This window comes from Egretta garzetta, unplaced genomic scaffold (genome assembly GCF_000687185.1).
Source record: "Egretta garzetta isolate BGI_Z169 unplaced genomic scaffold, ASM68718v1 scaffold343, whole genome shotgun sequence".
Taxonomy (NCBI): domain Eukaryota; kingdom Metazoa; phylum Chordata; class Aves; order Pelecaniformes; family Ardeidae; genus Egretta; species Egretta garzetta.
This window is the reverse complement of record NW_009259038.1, coordinates 706567-731905: the sequence shown is the minus strand read 5'-3', so window position 1 is coordinate 731905 and position 25339 is coordinate 706567. Positions and strand designations below refer to the sequence as shown.

The following is a 25339-nucleotide window of genomic DNA, read 5'->3' as shown; positions in this document are numbered from 1 at the left end:
ACCGCTTTCCCCTTGCCTGTTCCAAACATTTTGGAGAGTAAAAGCTGTACTTGTTCATAAAGGGCTGTTCTGGGCCACCTCCGTCAGCTGTGGGCTACAGGCTCCTGGGTTTTCTTGCAGGTGCCAAAACCCTTGGGCCTCTTTGCTTCCCAGCTGCATGAACAGAGCAGGACTGCACCTAGAAATTCAGGGCAAGACTAGCTCCAGCTCTTGGAGACTGGAGGGAGAAGCCAGGCTCATCATTTGGGACTCCTCATGATAAGGAAGGCAAGTGTCTGGACTGCTGCCTCAGGATATACTTAATGGCACCTGGGTCTGAGAGCAGACGGCAGCGAGCAGAAGAGCATTAAAAGATGATACTGATGAATGATCTAACAAAAGCTCCTCTTTTTTTTTTTCTTTTGCCCGTTGTCCTTCAAGACCTCCGTTCCTTTGTTTCTGCCCTCCCTTCCGAGGAGACTCAGCATTGCACCGGTTGCATTGCGGACATCCAGGTCTTGCAAATGAAACTGCTGTTGCTCCTAACACTGGAAATGCAGAGAGCACTGAACAAAGCACTGAAAATGCTGCTGTAACTGTAATAGCCCGTGATTTCAGCTACTTGAGAGTACCGTAGTAGTACTTAAAAGAGGAATAATATCAAACTGGCCTAGTTCTGCTGATTAGAGCTTGTTTAAATACAGTATGTGTGCAACCTATTCCTCAACAGGCTGATATCAGCTGAGAAGCTAGACTGTTTTCCAAGCTTATCTGCTTTCTTATCGCCCTGTTGGTAGCAAGATCTGAATTCGTGGCTCCGTTTGACCTAAGGCTTAAGTAAGCTCAGGGGATGGCATGTGAGCTCCTGTCTGGCACCAAACTGTAAGGTATCTGTGTAGTCTGCACACGCAGTTATTGCACCTTTTTTCTTTTGTTTGTTTGGGGGTTTTTGTTATTTTTTCTTATAGGTGGACTCCCAGTTCCCTTTATTTTTGATTTGTAAAATACCTTCTGCTCTCTAGAAATGTGGGTGCATTTCCACGCACCAGCATGAACAACAAAATGGAGCATTTCAGAATCGTTTGGGTAGGGAGTTCTCCATATACTGTGTGATTTCTCCTAAATTCCTTGCTTTTCTTTGCATCTTTAGCGAGGGAGATGCTTCCTCAAACTCTGCATCTTTTGTGTATGGACTAACCTTAGAATAAAATCCACTGGTAATAGCTGAGATGGCAGAAAACAACAGAGAAGCCCATTGCATGCCTACTGCTGCCTTTCCCTTTTTCAGAGGGACCGTTTAGTGCCTGTGTTGGATTTGGCTGGTTTGTTCCCAGGACTCTGCATCACTGAACCTGGTGTCTGAAAAGGGCTTTACCTGGGTAAAGCCAGTCTGGCTGTATGAAAGTCTTCGGGAGAAGCAGAGAACATTCCCTGACTAATTTATCTGTAGGGGGTATTTTCTTGCCACTCTACCATCCTTTTATGCATGACTTCGCTTCCCAGCCGACTAAAGCCTTTGAAGTTAGATTGCAAATAGCTCTTCAGCTATCCCTTCCCCCCATCTAAAATAGGGAAACCAGAACAACCATTGCTGTGGAAAGAGCCTGCCTTGTTACATGGCTCCCCAATGTTAACACCCCTCTCTCTTTTCCTCTTTCCTTTTCCCTGCCTCCTCCTCCCCCCCATAAAGAAGCCTTTTTTTCCTCTTAATAAGATCTACTTAAGACTTGAGGGAAAAGGCCATGGTTCCATGAGATGGTAAATCCAATTTTAGGGTGTTTCATATGTGATGAAAAACACTTTGGCCGCATGACGCAGCCCTTGAATTGGCACACATTCGCCCTGCCAGGTCGGATTTGTTCATATAATGCAGAAGGGGCGACTGTCCGGGCAGGCTTCGCATCGGGGCACACACGGGCTGCCCAGGCGTCCCTGGTCTCAGGCTGGGGGCCAGTGACTCCCCGTCTCATACTGTCACTGTATTTTGTGATCTGCGCAGTTGTACGATCACGTTTGTCTTGGCTCAGATCTGTGCAGTCGGGGGGTCTGGAAGCTTCCAGTCTCAGCGGTGATGAATGTGGACCCCGAGGATGTTCTGTTAGCCTGCACTCTTCCCAGAGCTGTCCCTGGAGGCACCGGAGAGTCTCTTGTGTGTGCTGGAAGCCCAGGGGCAATGTCTGGCTTCTCCCAAATATCCCCTTCTTTGGTGATCTTTGCCAACAGGAACGGTATAATCACCTCATATGCCATGAAGTTTGTAGTTCAGAGCCTCCTTTCCCATATCGAAGGGAGAAAGACCTGAATTAAACCACCCATTTTCTGGAAGGTAATGCACTCAACGTTCACAGAGCAAACCCCTCGGCAAGTTATTGCCCTCTTTGCCAATTCATCTCTTCAGGCTTTCTGCTGAGGCAAATCTGGCGGTTGTTTTCCCACTGGGTTAATTTATGGCTCTGAGGCTCGCTATCCTAGGGAGCTCTTGCAGTAGGCTCTTGGAAGTCATGTTGAAAAACAAAGTATGCTGCTCCCTTGCCAAGAGAAAGGATTTTTGAAAGTTCTGAATGCAGGTTGAGTCTTCTTCCTTTGGGATCACATTTCTCAAGTCATCTTGTTTCTGGATCAGTGAAGATCTGGTTACCTTGGACCACTAATTGCACTGCGTTTGCTTCCCATCCCTGTCTTCTGCTTCCTGGAGAGTTATCTGTCCTTCCCTGGATCTCTTGTTAAATAAAAGATGTTTTTATCCTCATGGAGACGCTTAGAGGCTGCCTAAGTGGGTGTTTCTTACTCCAGGATCCATCTCAGCTTTTGGAAAGAAGAATCCATGCAGCTCCTACAGCCACTGGAGCTTCTATTTACAGTCAAGTAAAAATAGCCTGAATCCCTCCTGTTCAGTTGGTGCATTTATTTTCTCCTGTTTTTTGGGGTTTTTTTTGTGGACTGCTGTTTCATGCCCTGTGTCACATCAGTGGTCCTTGGGCTTTGCTTTGGGAAATACTGACTTAAGTTACTGGTCTGTTCCTTTCTTGGGAGACATGGATGTTATTTCACTGCCCTGCTGGGAGAAGGCGGACGATAATCCCCTCTGGAGTCTGAAAAGGTGCCTCGAAGTGTTGAGACCCATCTCAGATGCTGGAACTATCATCTGATAGCCCACAGGAAACTGGCGGTGCAGATCTGCATGAGTCTGGGATGCTGTCTTTGACACTTCTATCTTTTTATCATCTTAATTATTTTCTGGTGATTGCGTGGACTAGTGGGCAGCCTTCCAGTTCTCTCACTGTCCTTAAAACACAAGTCCATTTATTTATGTTTCTAGTGTCAGGAAACACTGGAAGTGAGTGAGGAGACCTTTTCCCTTTGTAAGCATTAGCTCCGTGTGCTTTCCCTCCTTGAGAGCCCCTCCTGCTTTGCAGCAAAAGCCCAGGCGAGCTCCTTCTTCGCGTGCTTCCAAATCCCAACTTGTGGCATCTCCCTGTGTGCAGGACAGTCTAATTAGGGACAGCACCTGAGGCAGCACATTGCGAGACACAAACAAGCACCGTGGTGGCTTTTCCTCACCCCCATCCCCCTGTTCTGGGACCGACGGGGACTTCTGGGGAATTCTCCCTCTATCCTTCTGTGGTTTGAGGTATCAACTTGAAGTTCTCTCTTGGCATTAGAAGGAGAAAAAAAAAAAAAAACGGTGGCGTAAGTTAGGCTGGTGTTTACAGTGCTGTTTGTTTACAGTGAGCACTTGAATATTCTTGTCACTTGTTTTACTCGTTGCGCAGCCCTGTAGGTGTGGGGAGGATAGTCTGTGCCAAAGAAGCGCTGCAAATAAGTACCCGACCAAAACACAAGCTGAGCCAAGACAGTGTATGTGTCAGGTAGGATATTGTCATCTCCTAAAGCTTGAATTCTCTTTTTTCAAGTAGGGACAGATACTTTTGCAATCAATAATAAAAAAACCAAAACACCCAAGTAACTTCTCTCCTCCTGCAAGAAGTCCCTGCTCTGTTGCAGCCTTTTTGGTGCCTGGTTTTTGTAGGACATGGTGACAAGTCCATAGCCCTGATCTGTCTTGTGTTCTGCTCTGCTTCATTCACCACCTTTGCCTGTGAGTTAGATTTGCAAAGTGCTGTATAAATATACAGCTATATAAAAATCTTGCAATCTTCTGTTCTTGAGATAGAAATACATGTTGCCGAAGTTATTTATAATCACTGATCTATAATGTGTTCAGCTTTCCATTTGCCTGTTCCTGAGCTGGGCATTTTATTATAGTGCAAATACACCTGAAAGCTGCTTTTGTCCCAATTAAAAGCTGCCGTGATTGTAATCGCGTGCTCTGACGGCAGCAGGAGGACGAGTGCTCTCTAGGCTGCCCAGAGGAGGTTGTAAGATGTGACAAACCAACCCGGGGCGTCCGGGGAGGAGGCGGTGAGCAAACCTCAGCGTAGATCCAGGCTGCAGCGGTGGTGTGCTGGCCGCCGTGAGCCACCACCGCGGGCGCTGGTGACGGCGCAGTTATCCAAACAGGCTTGAAAGCTCACCTGGGAAGGTGCAGCCAGCGGTTTGCTCAGTGGTTTTCGCTGCTGTAGCTAAAATGCTGGCCAACCACCTTGGGTAGCTCTGCCCTCCCGTGCTTCGCTTCTGCAACACCAGTGAAGGTACCACCCTCGTGTGTGTTCTTTCAGAGGGAGAGCTATAATTATGGCTAGCAAAATAAAAATACTTGTATGTATTGTAAATATGGGACCGAGACTGCCTTGTTCACGCCTGACACCATGAGGTGTGAATGCTTAGCACCGTCCCTCTGCTGTGTCATCGTGCCCGAGTGCTGCACTCCCAGTAAGCAAAGAGGGCAGTTCGGAGGCACGGCTCCTCTTTACCTGCTTTGCCAAGAAAGCGTCGAACCTGCAAGCTCTTTTCCAGTTCAAAGCAGATTAAAAATGAACAAGGCAATACTCTATGAAGCCCTTGCTGTGCTCCAGTATGTAGATTTTTGGACATCAAGAGGTGTTTTGTTCTGTTAGCAAAATGAATGGTGAGATTCTCTGGGCCAAACTTGAATGGGCTTGGATTTTTTTTCCAAGGAGTTTTTCATTGAAATTGTGTCTTTGAGGAAGAGTTACAGGTGGCTGGTTTGCATCCTCAGGCTTCCCTTTTGTCTGGATGGCGTTGTAAGAAACGTGGCAGGTTTGAAACGTCTCATTCTCTTTTAATGTGCTCTGCTGAAGGAGTCTGGGAAGAGAGAGTGGTGTGTCAGGGAGCATGGGCTGTTTTCACCCTGGGATCTCAGCGTATGGCGCTAGGGCTGTTCCCTTGTCAAATGCAGAGCGTGAGCAGCGAGGAGCCCAGCCTGAGCTCGGCGTGGGGCGGCAGGCGGAGCTGGGGAATGGGCTGTCGGGGGCACCCAGAGCCTGTTCTCGGCTCCGTCGGGGGCTTGCTGTGTGACCTTGTTCAGTCAGTTGTCCTTTCCCCATCACCTCTGGACGTTTTTCTTTCCCCACTTTTTTGTAAGGATAAAGGGTGAATTTTTTAAATCCTTGGATGCACTTAATCCAAAGCCGAGCAATGGCTGTTTGACCAGGTTATGAAAACTTTTTGTCCAAGAACCACTTCTGAATTTAGTTCTAGCTTTATTGAAAAGCTTCTTTCTTAACATTTTAAATGACAAAGTTTTTCAGTATTTAAATTGGGAGTTTTACAAGTTATAGGGCTTAAAGAGTGATTTTTTTTTTTTTTTTGTTCTGTTTGGTTTCTGTGAGGGCAAGTTGTAGCAGGCTGAAAAGTTTGCTATTTCTTGCAAGCATGGGATGCTTCACTTCTTTAAAGCTAACAACCTTGCATTGTGCTGAATGCCATTGATCCTCTTTTTCATTATTTTGATGCACCAGAGATCAGCCAGGCTGTGTCAGAGTAGTTGCCATGTGCAGCGATATAGGTTCCCTACCTCAAATATAAGTAAGTTGGTACCCAGCAGAATACTTAAGTGAAATTAACCCTCAGCAGATGGTATTCAAAATGCGCTCTGAAATTCTGAGTAAATTCTTTATCAGATGGCCTTTTTAAAAGGAAATGAAAGCATGTGAAGTTCCTCTGCCCCTAGGAAAGGTACCGAATGGCACGCATGATGGAGCTCCCAACCGCTGCCGCAGTGTCAGTGCTCCTCTGGGTCGGGGAGAGAACAGCCTCTTCACATCTGGAAACTGCCAGTTCTGCATGCAAATATTAGGATGTAGTTTCTTTTTTCCACAGGTATGAACATTTGCTTGCTAAATGCTGGGTATTGCTCTGAGATAAGACCGATACCCTGCATTCAGTGGCTGTCTACCCTGTCGCTATTCAGGCTGATCCAAGAGTGAGATCTCAGGGTGTTCCCTTCACTTAACTCAAGAGGCTCCGCCTGTGCTAAAACGCACCGTACCCGTGTTAAAGGTGGCATTTAGCATTTGGGGTGAGCAACGAATGAGGCCATTTATAACCAGTTACGCTGACATGAATCTCTCCCAACAAATTTGCATCATTAAAACACCTTTGGAAAAATGTGTCATGCATATAATTAAATACCTGTTTTGCTAACTCTTAATTTAATTAATGCAAAGTAAAGATGGCAGCACAAATTAATTTAGTTGGAAATGGCTCTTCTCTCAGTGGGCTGAAGGGAGGTTATCTGGAGGCGTTGCACGCGATGCCCTCGGAACTGCGCAGATGAACTCCAGGACTGATTGACACACGGTTTTTTGACAGTGATGGCCATGATGTCCTCGTAGCAGTACCTATGCCACATAGCAGCTCACTTTTTTCCCCCCTTGTGAGATCAAAGAGGGAGGCCAGCTAGAAGGCTGTTTCTTTGGGAGGACAGCATAGCTACTTTTCAGCTCTACCCTGAGAGGTATTTGGTAGCAACCACAGTAAATCCAGGATCAGACAAGTGAATGAAAAGAAATTCATATAACAAAAGATCTTTCCATGTCTCTCCTTGTTTTTTATTTCTCTGTCTCTCACTCAGTTGGTGTCCATGTTTTTCCCCCTTAGATACAACTTTGCTGTAACTGCTCATCTGCTTTAACTATTCATTCCTCTTAACTTTCTGTAAAGACTTCCTTGTAGATGATCTCTTGTTTTGACCTCTTTCCTAACCTTGTGGAGCACACACTGGGTTCACTGTGCAAGTGCAGGTGAGTTGTCAGCCCAGCGTTGCAGGAAGCGGGGAATGTGTCGTTGCTTCCTGCAGAATCATCTGAGCACCAAAAGAATTAGAAAATGAATAATCTGTCTTCCAAAAATGCCAGATATTGCTTTAGCAGTTCTCATTTCAGCTTAAGTGAAAATAAATGCATGTATGAGTGAAGAAAGCTGCTGTGCGCTGCAATGTGGAGTCCAGCTAGTCCTGCCACCTCTCTGCAATTGCACGGTTGGCTTTTTCTATCTGATATTTCCTTCAAGAAGGAAAACCAGCTTCACTTATCAGGCAGGATTCTTTGGTACTGAGACTGAGTGTGGATGGGAGTGGGCTCTGGGCGACGGGACGGAGCACACTTCTCCAACGGCAGGACTGGCTCAGATGGGCTGCTCTGCGCCGGTGGTGCTCCAGGGAGGGAGGACGTGTTGGCTCGGGCTGGCGTTTGGGACTGGTGGTGTGTGCTCAGCAGAGACTGATCTTGAGCGGTGACTCAGACTGGTGTTGGGTGGCACTGGGAGGGTGCAGGATCCTGCAGGAGGGACGGGGGTTCAGGGAGAATTTGTGGCTTGGAGTTCCCCGTGGCACTGCCTGGTGCTGGTGCTCCACTGGGGCTTCGTGGCGTGACTTTCCTCCATACCCCATCAGATGAGATAAATGTGAATATGAAGTTGATTTTGTCTATCTTTGGTAGCCTGAACACTCCTGGCTTCCTATCCATTGCTGACCTTTAGCATCATCCAGCTTTCGCAATTGAAGCCAGTGCTTTTAACAGTGCCTTTTGTGTTTATTTACAGAAAAACGGGGTCTGTTTCGCAGGAAACTTGTTTACACTGGCCACAGTTGTCATCTGTGCTCTTCCTTTGCCCCTTTCACTGGAGCTGCGGTAGTTGAAACTGAGGAATGTCCTTTCAATCCCCAGCATCCTCAGCATGGGATGTGACTGCAGCAGAGCAGCTGGGAGGATGCGGGGTGTGAGACCCACTTAGAAACGTTAGCCAAATGTGGAGAGCTCAAGGAGGAGGTGATACCATTAGGTTTTGCAAAGTCTCAAGTGCAATGGGTTATTATTTCTACTTCTCCTTTTTTAGCTGTTCATTTTAGGGTTTACAAAACAGTACAAAACATTTTAGGGTTTACAAAACAAGTACCTCCCTGCACGTACAGATGCACTAAAGCAAACTCAGCAACTGCGGGAGAGTCCCTTCCCCATTACCATGAGCAGGGGGTCGATAGCACTCGCTGCAGGGTTTGCCAGCCTCATGCTTTCAGCCCTTCTGCAGGGGTAAATGGTGGCCTCCTTGTTAAGCTGGGGACGTGGGCATTTGCAGACCGCTAAAACTGCGAGTGGCTTTTTGGGGGCGACCCATGCGGTGCATGAGCCGGTGGGTTCGTGCTGCAGCAGAGGAATGCAGGGAAGCCAGGGCGAGGGGAGGTGCTAGGACAGGAGGATTTGCAAAGCTGCTGTTGCAAGCGTTGTGCTCAGCCTGCTCTCTGGTGGTAGCTGCTGTAGCAGAGATGACCTTTGATAAAACATGAAGCATTTGGTTTGATTTGGATAGTTGCGATCGCTCGGCTTCATGCAGCTACAGTTCACAGCAGAGTGGTCAACTCGGCTGCTCTTGCTTTTGTTTCCTTACCCCTGTGCAAAATTCACAGGTTAAAAATCAAATCACAGCAGCTTCAGGATGAGAACTGCCAACAAAGCCAGCTTCCCAGCAGCTCTCCCCAGTGCAGCTTCTCCAGTGTCTGAAAAGGGCCGGGCTTTATTGCTCTTTTCTTTCAGAGTGGGGACTTGTAGGAGGGCAGACAGAAGAGGCACCTGCTGGCACAAAACATGGAAGAAATAAACATCTTCAGGATCTTCAGGCAAATTTGGCTGAAAACAGCCAGCAGGTTCCAAAACTCTTGCCAGGATTGAGATACAGAGGCACTTAAAGACCATTTGATTGTGATCTCTTACTGCCTCAGCTGGGCTGGAGCACCCAGGGCAGGCAGGAGAGCTCCGGTGGAGGTGGGACATTGCTGCCATGCTCTGCTCTGCGCTGGTGAACTCAGGGATGCTCTTCATTTAGATCAGCTGGTGGCAACTGTTTGGCTTTTGTGTGTGAAGCTGTTGTGAGGAAGGAAGTGCTGGGTAAGTCGTTGGAAGGAGCCAGACCAGTCATGCTTGTAGAGAGCCTGGGAGAGAAGGTCGTCATGAGTGCTTCTGCTTTTCAGTCCTGAAAATAGCTGAGGGATGTTTGCTGTCACAAGGAGTGGTGGGGTTTGCTGATTTTAGCTGGGAAAAAAGGAAGAATGGGAGAAATAGTTTTGGAGAAGGTTGTTGGGACCCTGTCCTGTCTTTGCTGACTTCCCACTAGTAAAAGGTCAACCCTGTTTGCGTTACCTAGGTAAGCTGTCGGTGTGTTGGATATGTCTTCCAGCAATCTTTGGTTGCTGCATTTCGCATCAGGATTTGTTTTAACAATACCTGAGGGATGTGACAGTCATACGTGTGGTTTCTTTGTGCTGGAGACACCTTCAGGACTGAAGTGCTCGTAGGACAGAGCGTGCAGATGTGACCATTTGCTGTTGAGGATGGAGCAGGCTCGTGAGGCTTTTCTGTTTTACGAGACCTCACCAGGCAGCTTTGACGCTTCAGAGCAAGCAGGCACCCTCTGTTTTGATATGGTTTCCATCCCTTTGACAGTGGAGGTGGGACATCATTTTAGCATTTCATATAACTATTTCTTGTGGCTAGTAAAGTATTAATTTTGCCCAAGAACATGGCATGTGCTATGTCTTTGAATCCCAGCATTTATGACTCTCATGTTTAAAGGCAATTTAAGCAGATTTGGGGGTCTTTTTTTTCTGTGTGAATTGCTGTGATCTAGTCAAGACAACTTTTAGTAGCAGCAGCCATGTGAAAGTATTGTCTTCGCACAATTAGAGGTTAAGAGTTTACAGCAAATGAGCCAGGGATTATACTGAAAAAAACAGGGTAATTCTTTGTGCATGGTGAAAACCAAGGAATAAAAACTCAATGGTGTAATGCACCTGTCAGTATTGGATGCTAATAAGAGATAATGTTTCTTGCCGTGAAAGACATTTGGATTGTGTGTATTTTGCCAAGCACGGGAGCAATTCCTCCTATTCCATAGAAGCTGACGTTTTTGTTCAGTTGGTACTGATGCTCTTTTAGAAGGCTTTTACCTCTCTGCTTCCTGAGGTCTGACATGGAAGAGAAAAGCTTCAATAGGCACCAGCTGCTCGATGGGCCCTGTCTCTTCAGAGCATTGCTTGCTTTTCTCCATTCCCAATTAAAACGTGTTAAACTTAGCTTTTGTTTGAAGCTCCCAGTGCTGTGGTATTCAATGTAAAAGGAACATGCTCCTCACCTTTTCTCTCTGTTTTTTCACAGGGTCAGCATTCTTCAGGGGAGGACATGGAAATCTCTGACGACGAGACCAACCCTGCACCCATCACCAGTGCAGAATGTGCCAAAACCATTGTGGTGAACTCCTCTGTCAGCAACACAGCCGTGATGGCCCCGTCAATTCCCCCCATGCCACCACCGGGATTCCCTCCTCTTCCTCCTCCGCCACCTCCACAGCCAGGCTTCCCGATGCCTCCGCCGCTACCTCCGCCACCTCCACCCACGCACCCTGCTGTCACTGTCCCCCCTCCTCCGCTCCCTGCCCCCCCTGGGGTCCCTCCGCCTCATATCTTGCCTCCGCTTCCTCCGTTCCATCCTGGCATGTTCCCTGTCATGCAAGTGGATATGATAAGTGTCTTGGGCAACCAGTGGGGTGGCATGCCAATGTCCTTCCAGATGCAAACTCAGATGCTGAGCCGCATGATGCAGGCACAAAACACATACCAGTATCCACCTTTCATGACGGGACGGATGCAGTTCGTGAATCTTCCGCCCTACCGCCCTTTCTCGATGGGAGCAGCTCTTGGTCGTGGACAACAGTGGCCACCACTGCCCAAGTTTGACCCCTCAGTTCCACCTCCGGGTTATGAGCCGAAGAAGGAAGATCCCCACAAAGCCACTGTGGATGGAGTCCTCCTGGTCATAGTGAAGGAACTAAAGGCTATCATGAAAAGGGACCTGAACCGGAAGATGGTTGAAGTGGTAGCGTTTCGAGCATTTGATGACTGGTGGGACAAGAAGGAACGTCTGGCAAAGGTAAGCTTTCACATACTCTGTGCTCAGCCCTGGGGAGAGCTGTTCATGGTGCTTGTGGCCAGGGCATGGATAAGCAGGCCACAACCCTAAATTTTTATGGTAACTAAAACAGAAAGAAAAAACAAAGCCATGGAATAGCTTTGCTGTGAGAAACCACATGGCTTGGGGCTGCTGAAATTAAATGGGACGCATGCATGTCCCTGTCCCTCACCTGCCTCTGTGCCTCCCCACGGGGCCAGTCTTCGTGCTGAGGCTGGCGGCAGGAGCGTCTGCTGGGAGCAGAAGACCTCAGCCTGCAAATATCTGGAAGGTGCTGCGTCATTACAGGCACCTGCCCCAGGACAAGTTAGCGCCTGGGTATTCAACCTGGCTTATTTCCGTGGTGTCACTCCATATATGCAGGCATTTCATGCTGTTTTTCCATCAGGGCTGAGAATTTTAGTCCTTCGTAGTCATTGATGGAGGTACCCTGTGCAGAGTTATCTCTGAACATGTGTGGAGCCATACGTGCTCACCTAGGAGTGAACGGCTGCTCCATCTCACACCATCCCGCTGATTTGAGTGTGGGTCTGAGGAAGAAGGGTTTAGTTCTCAGTGTCATCCCTCTGCTTTGAGGTGGATCTCCTCATCATCATCCCCTCCAGCTTCGGGGCCACCTCAGGGCAGCGCTTTCTGTGCGAGGGACTAAGCACAGCTCGTGCCTTGCGAGGGCCTCGGAGAACATGTTCATCTTTGGCGACACATTGCCCAAGCCAGCCTGCGTGGCTGCTCCGCTCGTCTTGGCAGGATGCACTGGCCGTGCTGGGGCATGATCCAGGAGGGATCTGCAAACAAGCTGGTTTTCCGACTGTGTTTCCAAGGACTACAATGTCCTTACACAGGCGCGTCTGAGGACGAGCATCACTGCGGCTGCTGCTGCCCCAGAGCAGGGTCATGGCCTAGGTGACCTCCTGAGTGTCACCACAGCCCCCCGGCATGTGTTTGCAGACTTCCCTGCCAGGTGGGGCTTGCACGCTCCCGTTAAAGCTGAAGTCCACTGAGCAGGAGTCATAGGACAAGCTGCTCCTACAGACAGAGTATGTACACATGGGAGAGTCCTCTCCATGATGCTCCTTTTGGGAAGGCCTCCAGGAACACCCCAAAATACCTTATGCCCCAAAAGCCCAAGGTTATTCACTTCCCTCCCCAATCTCCTTCCCCTTTCCCCCCTCAGTGCAGTAGTTCCAGGGCCTGAAATCTGAAAAGTTTAGCTGATTTTTTTGTTTTTTCCTTTTTTTGTGGTCTGTGGCACTGCTGCCTCCAGGAAGGGATTTGCAGGAGGAAATGACCCTGAGATCAGGAGACAAATGTGCAAGGGCTTCTCGCATCTAAGAGGAAGCTAACTTTAGCTCTGAAAAACTGAAGTCAAATGCAACAAGAGTGTTTGAAACCACCAAGCCGCTATTTTGTGTTTCCCACTTAGTGTGATGAGATCTGTGGGTATTTCCAGTTCTCTGTGCTCCTCCCCAGTGCATGTACACAACGGCAATTAACTCAAAGGCTGAACGTTGCCAAATACACAAGGAGTTCCAGGGATTAGTTAAGAAAACAGCTTTGCATGAATCGTTGGATCCTTCCTCAGCCAATTTAAAGTGTACCTCAGCCAGCAAGCAGCGCTGTGATCTAATATGTCGTGAATATGTCTCTTCCAGAGAAAAGCTAACGCTGTAGAAAGGTTCATGCAAGCCTCAAAATTACTCAGTGAGTTATTGTAAAAAAAAAAAAAAGAAAAAAAAAGAAAACACAAACAACCTCCCCCCCAAAAAAACCCCCAATACCACAACCTGCAGCTACATCTTCTGTTTCAGATGCCGGTTTTCAGAGCGGTATCTTCACTGCCTGCTTTTGTAAGCCAGTTGTATGCTAACTCTAGCGCCTGGGAGAGCTCCGTGTCTTCCCAGAGAGGTTGGTGATGCTGCTGCCTAACAGCTGGTTTATGACAGTGTAATTTGGGCTGGCTTAGAGCTGGCTGGCGTGATGTGCGGCGAGAAACCCCATCCCTCTCCTCCTGACTAATGCTCAGAGCTTCTGCCTCCTACCAGCGAGCGTGTGCCGACAGTTTTGGAGAAGGCCCCTGAGAGTTTCCAGGGCAGTGAGGGAAACAGATCCTGCAAGCGCTTGCAAAAGCAGCAACTGAAGGACCCAAGAAATTGTTTTAAACCAGACATCCACATTGAAGAAGCAGAAGCAAGTTGAGGCAGGTCTTCAGTGGCTGTTTGGACTCTTTTATATGCTGAACTATGGTTGAATTTTGTCTGTTCCTCCCTCACCTGCAATTTGCAGCCCACTTTGGGAAGGGAAGCTGGCTGTACCGCAGCAGCTTGCCACAGTCCTTGCCACAAGTTATGTTGGATGTGAGCAGTCTAATTGAAAATATGAAATTACTGTATGGAAAAACACTTGTGCTTTCTGTCCAGGAACAGAAATGCCAGAACTATTGCTGCTTCAGGGCACCGCCTGGAGAAGCCTCTGCCAGGCTGTGTGTTACTGTCGCATACAGAAAAAACAGATTTCAGAGCCTCCTTTCTGCTGGGACTGGGCACCACCTGACATTGGTGCAGGACAGGATTCCTTCTCAGTCATCACAGAATGGCAAGGGTTGGAAGGGACCTCAGGAGATCATCCAGTCCAACCCCCCTGCTAAAGCAGGTTCACCTAGAGCATGTTGCACAGGACATCATCCAGGCGGGCTTTGAATATCTCCAGAGAAGCCTGCTTTTGCCAAAGGAAAACAAAATATGAGTATTCAGCTTAAACTGTACCTTCCTATTGCTGGTGTCTACGCACGCGTGAGGCTGAGCCATCTGGGCTCCTCGATGGCAGCTGGAGGTCAGTTCCCCACATACTTTGCTATCACACTGCTTTTTCTAGAATGGACAAAGACTTCCAGGCACTGTTTGAGCTGAAGTGCCCCTCCAAAACAGGTCCTGCATCCCCATTTCCTCCCTCCTAATGTTTTTAATTGGAGCTCCTCATATTTTTCCTTACTGATTGACAGTAGTGAAAGGAATTATGTTATTTTCAGAGGTTTGGAAGTATAAATAAGACAACATATGTGCTTGTTTATGTCTTTTTTTTTTTTTTTTTCTTTTTCTTTAGAAATAAACGAGGCAGATTTGTAGGGAGAGAGAATATCTTTTAATATCTCCAATCCCTGGACCATCAGCTGCGGCAGCACTCCCGTTATTTCACAGGGGAGATCAAAGCTCGACTTGGCAGAGCATGAGCTCCACTGTATGCTAGTTCCTACAGTAGGTGTGTCCCTCTTTGCTCGAGGCTTTGTGGGTCCGCTCTCTCCCTGCCCTTCCCCAAGCCAAAGAGCAGGAAGCCTTGCAGGTTCCTTTTTTCCTCTGACTGGCAATGTTCGAGTTTAGTAGGACAGCAAATAATATCTACACAGTGCTGCTGGCAGCCCCTGAACCTTCAATGACGCACGAGAAGGCAATGCACTGGTCACCTCCCGTGCCTCAGTTTCTCATTTCTCTCTGTTTTTTGGCTGCTATATTCCATCAAAGGAATCGACTTGCGCAGCTGATTGACTGCCAAGAAGTATTATGCCATAGATAAAAGGGGGGGAAAGCTCAAGGGTAAAGCTGTGGTGTCCTAGGACAGGCAGGATGGAAAACTTCTGGGGTGAAAGCTGCTAAGGAGCATCTTGCTAGAGAAGGCAGCACGTGTCATGGATGTTGTCCGCCTGAGGTAGGGGAAAACTCTTCCCTTGTCCTGAATCTAGTGACGGGTTCAAGTTTGAAAGCCTGAGTAAGATGTATTAAGCAGAGTGCCAGGAATAACCAACCATCCCTGGCCACGGAGTGCTGCTGCCTGGATTCTCTACTTGATATTCCCATTAGTCTTGTCCCTTATTAGCAGGAGAGCTGAGCTTACCCTTCCTCTTCGGTGATTACAGCCAGCTTCAGCAAATTAGCTCTCTTAATGTCTGTAAGAGAAACTGATTTTTAGATGGTGTTACGCCACTGGCTGATGCGAATGAACGTTACCTCCGGTGCCGGTTGTTCACGAAGAGCATGGCATGCCACCGTGCGTGACCCCCTCCCCTGCTCATCCACCTCTCCACGGCTGCAGAGGTTTGAATTCCTCCTCTTCCTCCACACCTCCGCTCCGGTGAAGAGGGGTTTGTGGTGGCTGAGCAGAGGTGAGGCTGTGTGTTTACTTACCAAGTTTTGTAGACCCTTAGGTGTTTCACCAAAATATTTGGATTTTCCTGTTTCCCAGGCAGGACTGGAGCCTTCTGACAGTTTTTCTGGACTTGGGCTGTGGTTGCTAAGTGAACACGGGGGGGTGTGGGTGTGATTTTTGACTCGCTATACTGTGCCTTACGCTAAAAAGAAGAAATGTCTTCTCAGTTACAAGGTCTGAAGTTACTTTCAATTATGTGCATTAGCAAATGAAGGTAGATAACACAGCACTAGGCTAACTGGCTGCCCTGGTTTCGGCTAAAGCATGCTTGAGTTATTTGTAAGAGGTATATGTGTGGCTCTGTTTCTCACGTAGGTGTGACCAGACCAGATGGGCTCCAGCAGTGTTTTGGAGTCCAGGGGTGGTGGTGTATGAGGATGGTGATGTATCCCAGCTCCATAGCTTCCCATCAGTCACTTCCCATTCATGACACTCATGCGGTAGCTTCTCCTTGGCACTAGGTAGCTCCTGCCTGGGTGGAGGAATGTGTTCCCTCAGGCTTCAAGTCCTGGGTTCGTGTTTGCACCTTTTCTTCCCCTTTCATCTCTCCTTTTAACGGCTTTACTTCTAGCCATCTGTGTTGGATTCTGGCTGTTCTGAAAAGTGGTCACTGCGGTCCCCTCGCCAGGTAGGGGGAGACCTGAAATGAGCTATGGGGGCTAATGGGTCTGCTCATTTCCCTTGGCCCCTCTTGTGAAGTACTTTGGCCTATGTTAAGCTGCATGTGAAGGAAATGGAGATCATGTTTTAAAACACTCAGTGAAGGAAGCAAGAGTGCTCTGCTACCTGACAGTGTGATGGCTCCAACTGCAACATCACTTGGTGTCCTATGCCAAGCCCCTGCTCTGGGAGTCCCGGCAGGTTTGTCTCCAGCAACTTTAGTGCCCTGTGCAGAGAAAAATAACTTCTTAAAATGCAAAGGGGAGAATGCTTCTTAGAGATGGAAAGGTCTCGTTATCAAAAAGAGCTCTTGCACCTTCTCCCTTTCAAGTGTGCGTGGTCATATGGTGCGTCTTCAGATGCCCTTGCCCTCAGAGAAACTGAAGCCTGGGCAAGGCAGTAATATTTCACAAACCTCAACTGTCTAAATGGTTTCCAGAGTTTGTGTGCTCCCCAGGAAACTTTCCCTCTCAAGTCTGCTTTCTCTGTTACAGGCGTCTCTCACTCCAGTGAAGTCTGGAGGAGAACTGGAGGAAAAACCAAAGCCGAAGGATCGAATCACATCTTGTCTTTTGGAGAACTGGAACAAAGGAGAAGGCCTGGGATATGAGGGAATCGGCTTGGGCATTGGGTTACGAGGGGCCATCCGGTTGCCATCCTTCAAGGTAAAAACAAAGATCTGTCTCCTTCATTAACTAACATTCCCTAAAGGACCATTAGGAGGACAGACCTCTCTAGGTTTGTGCCCCAAACCCTGCAGGCTGGTTAACCATGCTGTGCTCACTTAGGGGGTTGCTTCTGAGAGCATCGCTTGTAACCCACCAGTACACTGTAAGAGCAAGGATCCTCTTCCCCAGCCTTAGCTTTTCCTCTACCACTTGTGTGAATTGTCTGTGAAGCATCTCCCTGCTCTGTAATGTAAAAGGGACATTGCCTGTGCTTAGGACATAGCGTTTCAGCACGATTGTAAAAACACATGCTTAGGGTCATAGTGTGTTACACAGTCATTTGTCTGCTTAGAATGCCTTGCAGTTTGGCAGCTGAGTCTCACCTTAAGTTTGGTTAAAAGTGTTCTCTGCCTCCTGTGAGTTTACAGAATCAGATTTGCAAGCATAGGATCACCTATTTTAAAGAGCATTTGCATTAAAAAATGAAAAGCATCTTAAAAAAGGCGGGGGGGAGAGGAGGGTAGTTCCCTGAAATTAGGATTTTGAATGCACAGAAGGTGCAAGTAAAGGTTTGGGATGAGCGATTCTGCAGTCTTTGTTTAGAATAAAACTTGCTTTGAGGTTCTTTAAGATGTCATAGGCTGAAGCTCTCTTTCTGTTCTGCTACATCTCAGGCACATACATTTGTCAAGAGTTTTCTCTGTCGTCTTCAAAGTGCATGGTGATGACATGCACCATGCTGGTACCCAGAGTGTTTTGATGCAAATTGAAGGGGTAGATTTTCATTCACAGTGAAACTGTGTTTGCAAGCAAATAAAGGGATCAAGAGCTGGGGAAGTGGCCCTTGGTTTCTGGGTGTAAGTCACCCTGGCAAAGTAAAGCAGTAGCAATTTGCTTAGGAAGTTGATTTCTGCTGTTTCTAGACTTTTAGAAATGCTAATTGTGTCTTTTGTTCAGGTGAAAAGAAAGGAGCCACCTGAAGCTGCCTCAGCAGGAGATCAGAAGAGAATCCGGCCTTCTACTTCTGTCGATGATGAAGATGAAGGTTTGCAAAACACGTTTGTTTGAAACACAAGAGCAGATGCAAAGCGCATGCAAGCTGAATTCTTTTAAACTTCACAGCGCTGTGCTCACTTAGTTAGATACAGAGTCAAGGATCTGAGCCAAAACCCTGCTTCTCACAAAACTCTGATCAGCTGGGAGATGTCTCCTCTGCATTCAGTTATCTTAAATTCACTGGCGGGAAATTTAAGACCCACATTTTATGAATAACTCATAACCTATTTTAGTTCTGCTGATGCAGAGCTGGTCACCCAGTAGAGGGAGCTCAGATGAGTTCATGGACTGTTCCAGGAGCGTGCTTGCAGCTCAGTGGGTACCTTGTGGGAGAAAGCACGTAAGAGACAGTTTGCCCTGCATTTGATTTTAAAAACAACAAAGTTATTTGCCAGAAAAATCTGTTTGAAAATATTTAAACATATTTTTCTGGAGGCAGGGAAGAGTTTTTGTTTTGCATAAACAAGCAAATTCAGTTTAGTTATGCCATAAAGTTGATTCAGACTAACAACTGGTGTTGAAGCCAAAGTACAGAAGCAGGGTTTTGTAAAGCACTTAAATAAAACAAAAAGGCATTAAATTCAGCTTACCTGTTCTGACCTCAGCAGTGCCATGTCTCCTAGCTGCCCTGCCTATAGCTTGTCAGCTTTGGCCACCCGCATTTTGAAGTCCTTGGCATTTCAACACCCTGCACTCAGTCTCGCCCTCGCTTGCACTGTGAAATTCGTAAGCCCCTGTAAGCCTGAGGACTCGCACGCCACATGGACACGTGGCTCCTAACTTTGATCTTCCCAAAGAAAAAGTTTTCGTTATGTAGTCAACTCTTTCTCTCCTTTGCAAGGTATTTGGTGGCAATTTCCCTTCTTGTTTTTGCTCACCAGAGTCGGAGAGGGACAGGGATGCTTCCGATACGACGTCTGAGCTGTCAAAGAAGGATGCAGAAGCAGTGGGGCTGAGGCGGCGACCAGCAAGGCCGCTGGAGCTTGACAGTGAGGGAGAAGAGGGAGAATTCCTCTTCAGAGAAGGAAGAGGAGCAGGAAGAAGAGGGAGGCTTGGTGAAACCAGCAGCTGGCAAGGTGCGTTGGTTTGTGATTGCAGTTTTGGATGCTGTCATTAAAAGGGGGTCTCGTAATTCCAGATGCCAAAGTTACCTTCTCCAGAAGTTGAGTGCTTCTATTAGGGTCTGTCCTAAGAGAACCTCTGTAAGATTGTTCCCTCTTCAGGTTCTCTGATCAGCATCCCTGAGAGTCGCTGGTGGTTCCTACAATGACAGCCGGGTCTCGGTTAGACACTGTTCATTATTGGCAATGCTTTCTTGCAAAGGAGGAAGAGGAGGATGAGGAGGAGGACGAAGACGATGAGGATGAGGACGATGATGAAGATGATGATGAGGATGAAGACGATGAGGAAGAGGAGACAGGCATAGACACAAGTGACAAGGAAGAGGAGCAGGACTCCGAGGAGGGTAAGCAGTTCCAGTGGAAGCAGCAAGCACAGCTTTCGGGTCAGGTGTGGTCTCCCTTTTGCACTGTGAGCTGTTTTTTTTATTTGTGCACCTTCTTTCATTGAAGGGCGGTTTTATACAGGATAAAGTGTACGGGTATTTTTAGTTGTTACATGCGAGGCTTGTACGATCCCTCAGTCTGTGGGTCCCTTTTCCCTCTCTCCAGCCCCAGAGTAATCTCAGCCCAACTCAACAGAGGGGCAGAGGTCTTAAAACCAGGTATGTTGCTGCTTGTTTTATGAAATAAGTGTGGCTGGGAGGAGAAGGGACCACATTCCAAATGGGGTAACTTAACCGCTAATAACTTTCTGTCCTATCAATCAATTCCTGCTCTGGAAGGTGGTAGTTTCCACATTTTAAAGCCGTGTGTGCAGGCAGCAGAAAATCTTAGTATAACTCCAGTAAAGAGGCAGTCCACCAAGAGACCCACGTGGGCAGGGTGAGCAGGCAGCGCTAGCTCTGCTGCACATGAAACTGCCTGTTGTATGGTGATTGTCGTCAGCGTCCAAATACGTGGTTTATAACTCTCTGCAAAAATAAATAAACTGGGAGGAGACCCCCCCAAACCCCCCCCCCCAGCCCCCCAGCTGCTGTTGATGCTGCTTCCACACTGCTACAGCGTGGAAGCGATATTTGCTTCTGTAGTAGACCCTGATTGTTTAATGAAGTCAGAAAGCGGAACGAATGGTAATTTGTTCTTCTAGATGTAGCAAGTCCCTCGTCTTCCAAGGCTGAAGTTGAATCATCCGATGAAAGTGAGGACTCCTCTGAATTTGAGTCCAGTTCAGACTCAGATGATGAAGATGAGGATGATGATGATGAAGATGAGGAGGAGGAGGAGGAAGAAGAGGAAGAGGTGGCTGAAGATCAAGACAGAGAAGCCATGGTTGCCGAGACAGAGCAAGAACCTGCTGGTCATGAGCTTCCTGACGACGAGAGGGAGACTATTTTGGAGTTGTATCCTGTGGAGGACTACATGGATACAACAGGCTTGGGAGTCACAGACCCGGCTTTGGCAGTGAAAGATGAAGGCATGGAAGAAATCAAGGCAGGGGAAAGTGAATGTGGTGAAGTCCCAGAGGCATCTATTGCTGCTGAAACACTGAAACACTTGGTTATGGAAAGAGACCAGGAGACAAAGCTTGCGCTGTCTCCCATCTGTAGGCCAGGTATGCCCTTCCACGTGGCAGTTTTTACCACGTTTCCAAGTACAGTATTCTCACAGCACCCAATATGTATGGGTTTGTATTTCCCTTCTTCTCTTTCTTCCTCCAGTCTTGGCTCTACGCTAGGGGTTATCTGTAGAGGGAAAGAACTGTGCTGAACTTCCCTTCCTAGTAAGGAGCTCTACCCAAGCCATCTGCTACTAAAAATACTGTGGTTATTGTATCCAGAATCTTATCCTGGGCCAGTTTAGTTAGTGTCCTACAGGAACTGAACAGTTGTCATCGTCCGAGGGTGACTGACTGGATGGTGTGGTGGCTGCAGCTCAAGATAGAAAAGCCATGGCTGCTAAAACAGAACAGGAATCTGTGCTTAATGAGTCACTACTGGCTCTTTTTGGTTTTAATACCCAAGCAGTATGTGACTGGGAAGCTATATGGGGCATGGGAGTGGAGTCTCAGAATTATATCTCATTCTTGATATTATTTTATTATTTGGGCTTTTTTTTTTTTTTTTACTTAGTCCTTTCAAATGAATGATACTTCCTGGCTTTCTGGAAGAAGGAAATTTTCTTCATTTTCATTCAATACAGAGTTGTATTTAACCCAAGGAAATTAGAAACCTTTTACTAAAACAGGAGCGAGATGCATACAGGGTGACAAATTCTGCAGCTAGTGGGGAGTTAAAAAGTTAAGAACTGGAGCCAACAGGGAGAGCACATCTAGCATGGCCTGCAGTGTCAGCCTTGGGCAGGGCTGGTGGCTGAGGACTGGGCAGTGTTTTGCCACTTGGAGAGCTGGAAATCCAGTCCCTGCACAGGCTATCACTCCTTGGCTACCCTAAAGTCTGAAAGATGTGAAGAGGCAAAATATTAAACTGGGCAGGGCAAAGAAGAACCTGTTTCGCACAGATCCTTTCTAGAACAGGTCAGTGTTCAGAAAGGACATTAATCTGGGGAGACCTGCATTTGCACACCTTGGCATGTGGAATGAGCTTTACAGGTAAACTGTGGGAACAAGCTCAAACCCCAGCATTCTTGTGCAGCCCAGCCCGGTTGTACAGAATTTACAGGGATCGGACCCTTCTCCAGCGACTCGTTGGTTCGCTCAGCACAAATGGGGAATGCTTCCCTTCCAACTCTCCGGGCATTTTCACCTCCTTTTGCTCTCCCACTTGAAAATGTTATTTTGAGCTGCCTAACAAGGTTCACTGTTGATTCCTTTTGGCCCTGGCCCTAAGGGGGTAAATAAACTCCAGACAAATGAGCCTGCTGCAGAGAGAGCAGCATATAAATTGCCTCATTGATACCATCTGAGTGTCTCCTCATTCATTACAAGGGCTTCCCATTTCCTTCATGTGTTGTTCAAGAGTGTTACGCTCCTCCCTTCGCTGCTCCCTCCTTGGAGAGCTGAGGGTGCTTCTTGGCCTTGCAATTAGTTTACTTTCCCACATTAGAAAAGCTGATAGCTTAGGGCTCTGACAGCTCTCCTCCAAAGTCCTTGCCCCGCAATCCGCTAATTCTTTTTATGTCTGTGCAAAAGGTGGTCAGGGGTTTTGAAAGCAGAAAACCTTCATTCTGGCTTGTGTCATAGCTAATCCTCAAATTAATAGTGCGTTTTTTTAATGGTCCATTAGGGATGTCTGTGGTAGCGTCTAATTACTCCACACTCTTGTGCCTCCAAAATGTAAAGCATTGAAGTTTTTAAAGCCTCCCCGTGGAATTGAGCTGTTCTGTAATTGCGGCATCTTAAAACATGCCTATACTGGCAAGAAGTGAGTAACTGAGTGTGGAAGCAAAGCTCCTGATTTTCCTCTCTTTTTCCCCTTTCAGAAGAAGAGTCCGAACCCACTACCATGCTGGAGCCAGAGGTACAGGAAGGTCCAAAGCCTGAATCTCAAAATGAGGAGGAGGCACTCAATCTCTCTACTCCAGTGGGAGTCTTTGGAGAAACTCTGCCCAATAAAAGCAGCTTCTTTAGCAAGTCTGACGACAGCAGCTTAGAAGCTCGTGTTAAAACAAAACTGCTCGTGGCAGCGGAGGAGGATGACCGCCTGCCTCGTACGCCTGGACGGGAGGTGATGATCCATTCGGAGACTGATACTCTTTTGCTTCCAGCCCACAAGGTGCCATCCTCCATGCTTCCCTTACCATCGACTCCTGGTAAAGAAGAATCCTTAGTCCCTCCAGAAAAGTTCCCGGAACAATTAATGGTGACCAAAACGTCCGTGGAAGAGGAGATTCCTAGGACTCCTGGGCGGGACATTTTGGCCAAGTCTTCACACCCCCTTGCAAAGTCACAGAGCACAGACACTGTTCCAGCCACGCCAGGAAGTGATGCTCCCCTTACGGGAAGCAGCTTGACCCTCAGTTCTCCTCAAGTCCCAGGGAGCCCCTTTTCCTACCCATCCCAGTCTCCTGGCATTAACAGTGGCATTCCTCGGACTCCTGGGAGAGATTTCAATTTCACGCCTACTTTCCCAGAGGCTGGTGCTACCATTCCTTGCCTTCTTTCTGGCAAGAAACAGTCAGAGGATGAGCTAGATGAGAAACCCTTTAAAGAGCCTCTTGGTGCTTCCCTTATGATCAGCATGAACAGTGTTCCTTCCCCTATCCCCTTCGCCAGCCCCCCCCAAGCAGATTTCCACACGGACATGGTTTTGCCACCTGATGAGCCAATACCTGTAGCAACCCTGCCATGCATGCACGGAGATGGAAGAATGCCCATTGAGGAATGCAAGGCAGAAGTAAAATCTGGTTTGCTCTCACCAGAAGTACCCACTGGTGCTTCTATTCTTCCTCCCCCACCACCACCTTCTGTTCTTCCCAAAAGGAGGCCAGGTCGGCCAAGACGGTCACCACCTTCTGTCCTCTCGTTGGATGTGTACTCGGGCAAAACCACGGAACCTCCTCCTGTGCCAGTGGCCTTGGTGGAAAGTGCTGTGGGCAAAGAGCTGTTGAGTGGACATCCTGATGCTTTCTATGGACTGAAAGACCCTGAAGCCGTCACGCTGGACTTCAGGAATGACGGTTTCCATGAGAAAATAGCAGCTGAGACAGTTGCGGAGAAACTGCCATTTAAGGAACTGGAGAACCAGTGGAATGAAGACTTCAAGGAAGAAGAAGCTCACGCGAAACCTAAACGACAATGGCGAAGGCAGAAAAAGACACCTGAGGACCTTCCAGTGATTCCTTCCCCTGAGTATTCCCCACCCCGGCCTCAGTTCAGGCCCCGCTCCGAGTTTGAGGAGATGACCATTTTGTACGATATTTGGAACGGAGGCATAGATGAGGAAGATATCAAATTCATGTATATCACGTATGACCGCTTGTTGCAGCAGGACAATGGTATGGACTGGCTCAATGACACCCTGTGGGTATTCCATCCTTATATCCTTTCTCGCTGGCACTCTGTGTTACGCAGCACATGTAAGATGCTCTAGGTGGTCATTGGGTAGGACTTGCCGTGCGAAAGACTTAAGTTTGTTGGTGGAGGAAGCATTTGCTTACTCGAATAGCAATTGCTTATGTCAGCAGGGAATTTTAGACTGTTTTATTCCCTGAAGCTGCAATACAAAAATACTGCAGAAGTGGCTGTTCTTGCTGCATTTTCAATCTAGGACTGCAGGGAAAATCTGTATGCACCTCTTCTGGGGAGATTTCCTTGCTAGTTTGAGAAGCTTCTGTCTGCATTTAAACCAGACTTTTTTTCAGCTCGCCTGTGGAATTTCTAGTCCGCACATACAGGACTTTAACTTGGGGCTAAAACTTGCTGTAAAAATAATCTCACCATCTGTGCCCAAAATGATGAGTTAGTGGTGCGAGCAGCTTTAACTTGCTTTGAGTCTGAAATACTAATAAAAGCAATGGTTTCTAAGTGGCACATCAGGGACAGACATGGCCCCCGGGCTGGATGGGGGAACCTACTACTGGTGCTGCAGCGAGGAGCATGGGTAGCACTGGCTGGTGCTGGTGGGGCAAAGTCTGGCCCCATCCCCTCCCTCCCTGCACGTGAGCTGGTAATCAGCAGCATCGGCTGCAGCTTTGCGTCTTTGGGAGCATTTTTGGGACTCACAAACCATCTCAGAGCAAGGCTCTACATGTGTACAGCCACCAGTAGTGATCTCAGAACGGAGCCTACAAGGCTGTTCTCATAACCTAAGAACTCTCTAGGAATGTTTTTAGGAAGGATATACAGATTTATATGTTAAAGATGGCAAATGCACCGCCTCATGTGTTGCTAGAGATTGTGTGGAGTTAAAATATCTCACCCCTTACTCCCTGCAAGACACGAAAGCAAAACTGAAAAAGCCCAAGCCACTTAAAATAGTGATATGCTACTAACAAAAAGAAAGTGGAGCTCAGTGCTGAGCTCTGCATTTTTATCCTTCCTTTCTCTGCATCTCAAAGGGAAACGTGTAAGATTAAATTTAATCATTTTCTGCCTTTTCATACCAGTGCAATAGTCTCGACATAGATTTATTTAATTGTTTAAAGGAAATATTCTAAAAGGATGATGAAATGCCACATCCCCACTAATTCTGTCTGTGTCTGCCCCATTTGGGGAAGCAGTTCCAAAAGCAAACCAGTCTCAGGGTGGGAGTAATTGGCCCCACAGTGGTGGGGGACCACAGCCAGCAAAAGGCAGAACGGCTGAGGGTAGGGCTTGCCTGTGACCCTGCGCTTAAATGTGTTTGCATTTGGCAACATACATAGCGGAAATATTTGAAAT

The 25339-nt window shown here is 47.6% G+C and overlaps 1 protein-coding gene across 1 annotated transcript in view; it reads left to right on the top strand.

Moving 5' to 3' along the window:
* Positions 1-25339, top strand: part of SETD1B (SET domain containing 1B, histone lysine methyltransferase) — a 54979-nt gene that overhangs the window by 22337 nt on the left and 7303 nt on the right. Inside the window, 8 exon segments of the mRNA XM_035890471.1 lie at positions 10551-11321; positions 16712-16882; positions 17843-17930; positions 18823-18949; positions 18951-19017; positions 19268-19406; positions 20150-20614; positions 22441-23997. Coding sequence (XP_035746364.1) covers positions 10551-11321; positions 16712-16882; positions 17843-17930; positions 18823-18949; positions 18951-19017; positions 19268-19406; positions 20150-20614; positions 22441-23997 — 3385 coding nt within the window.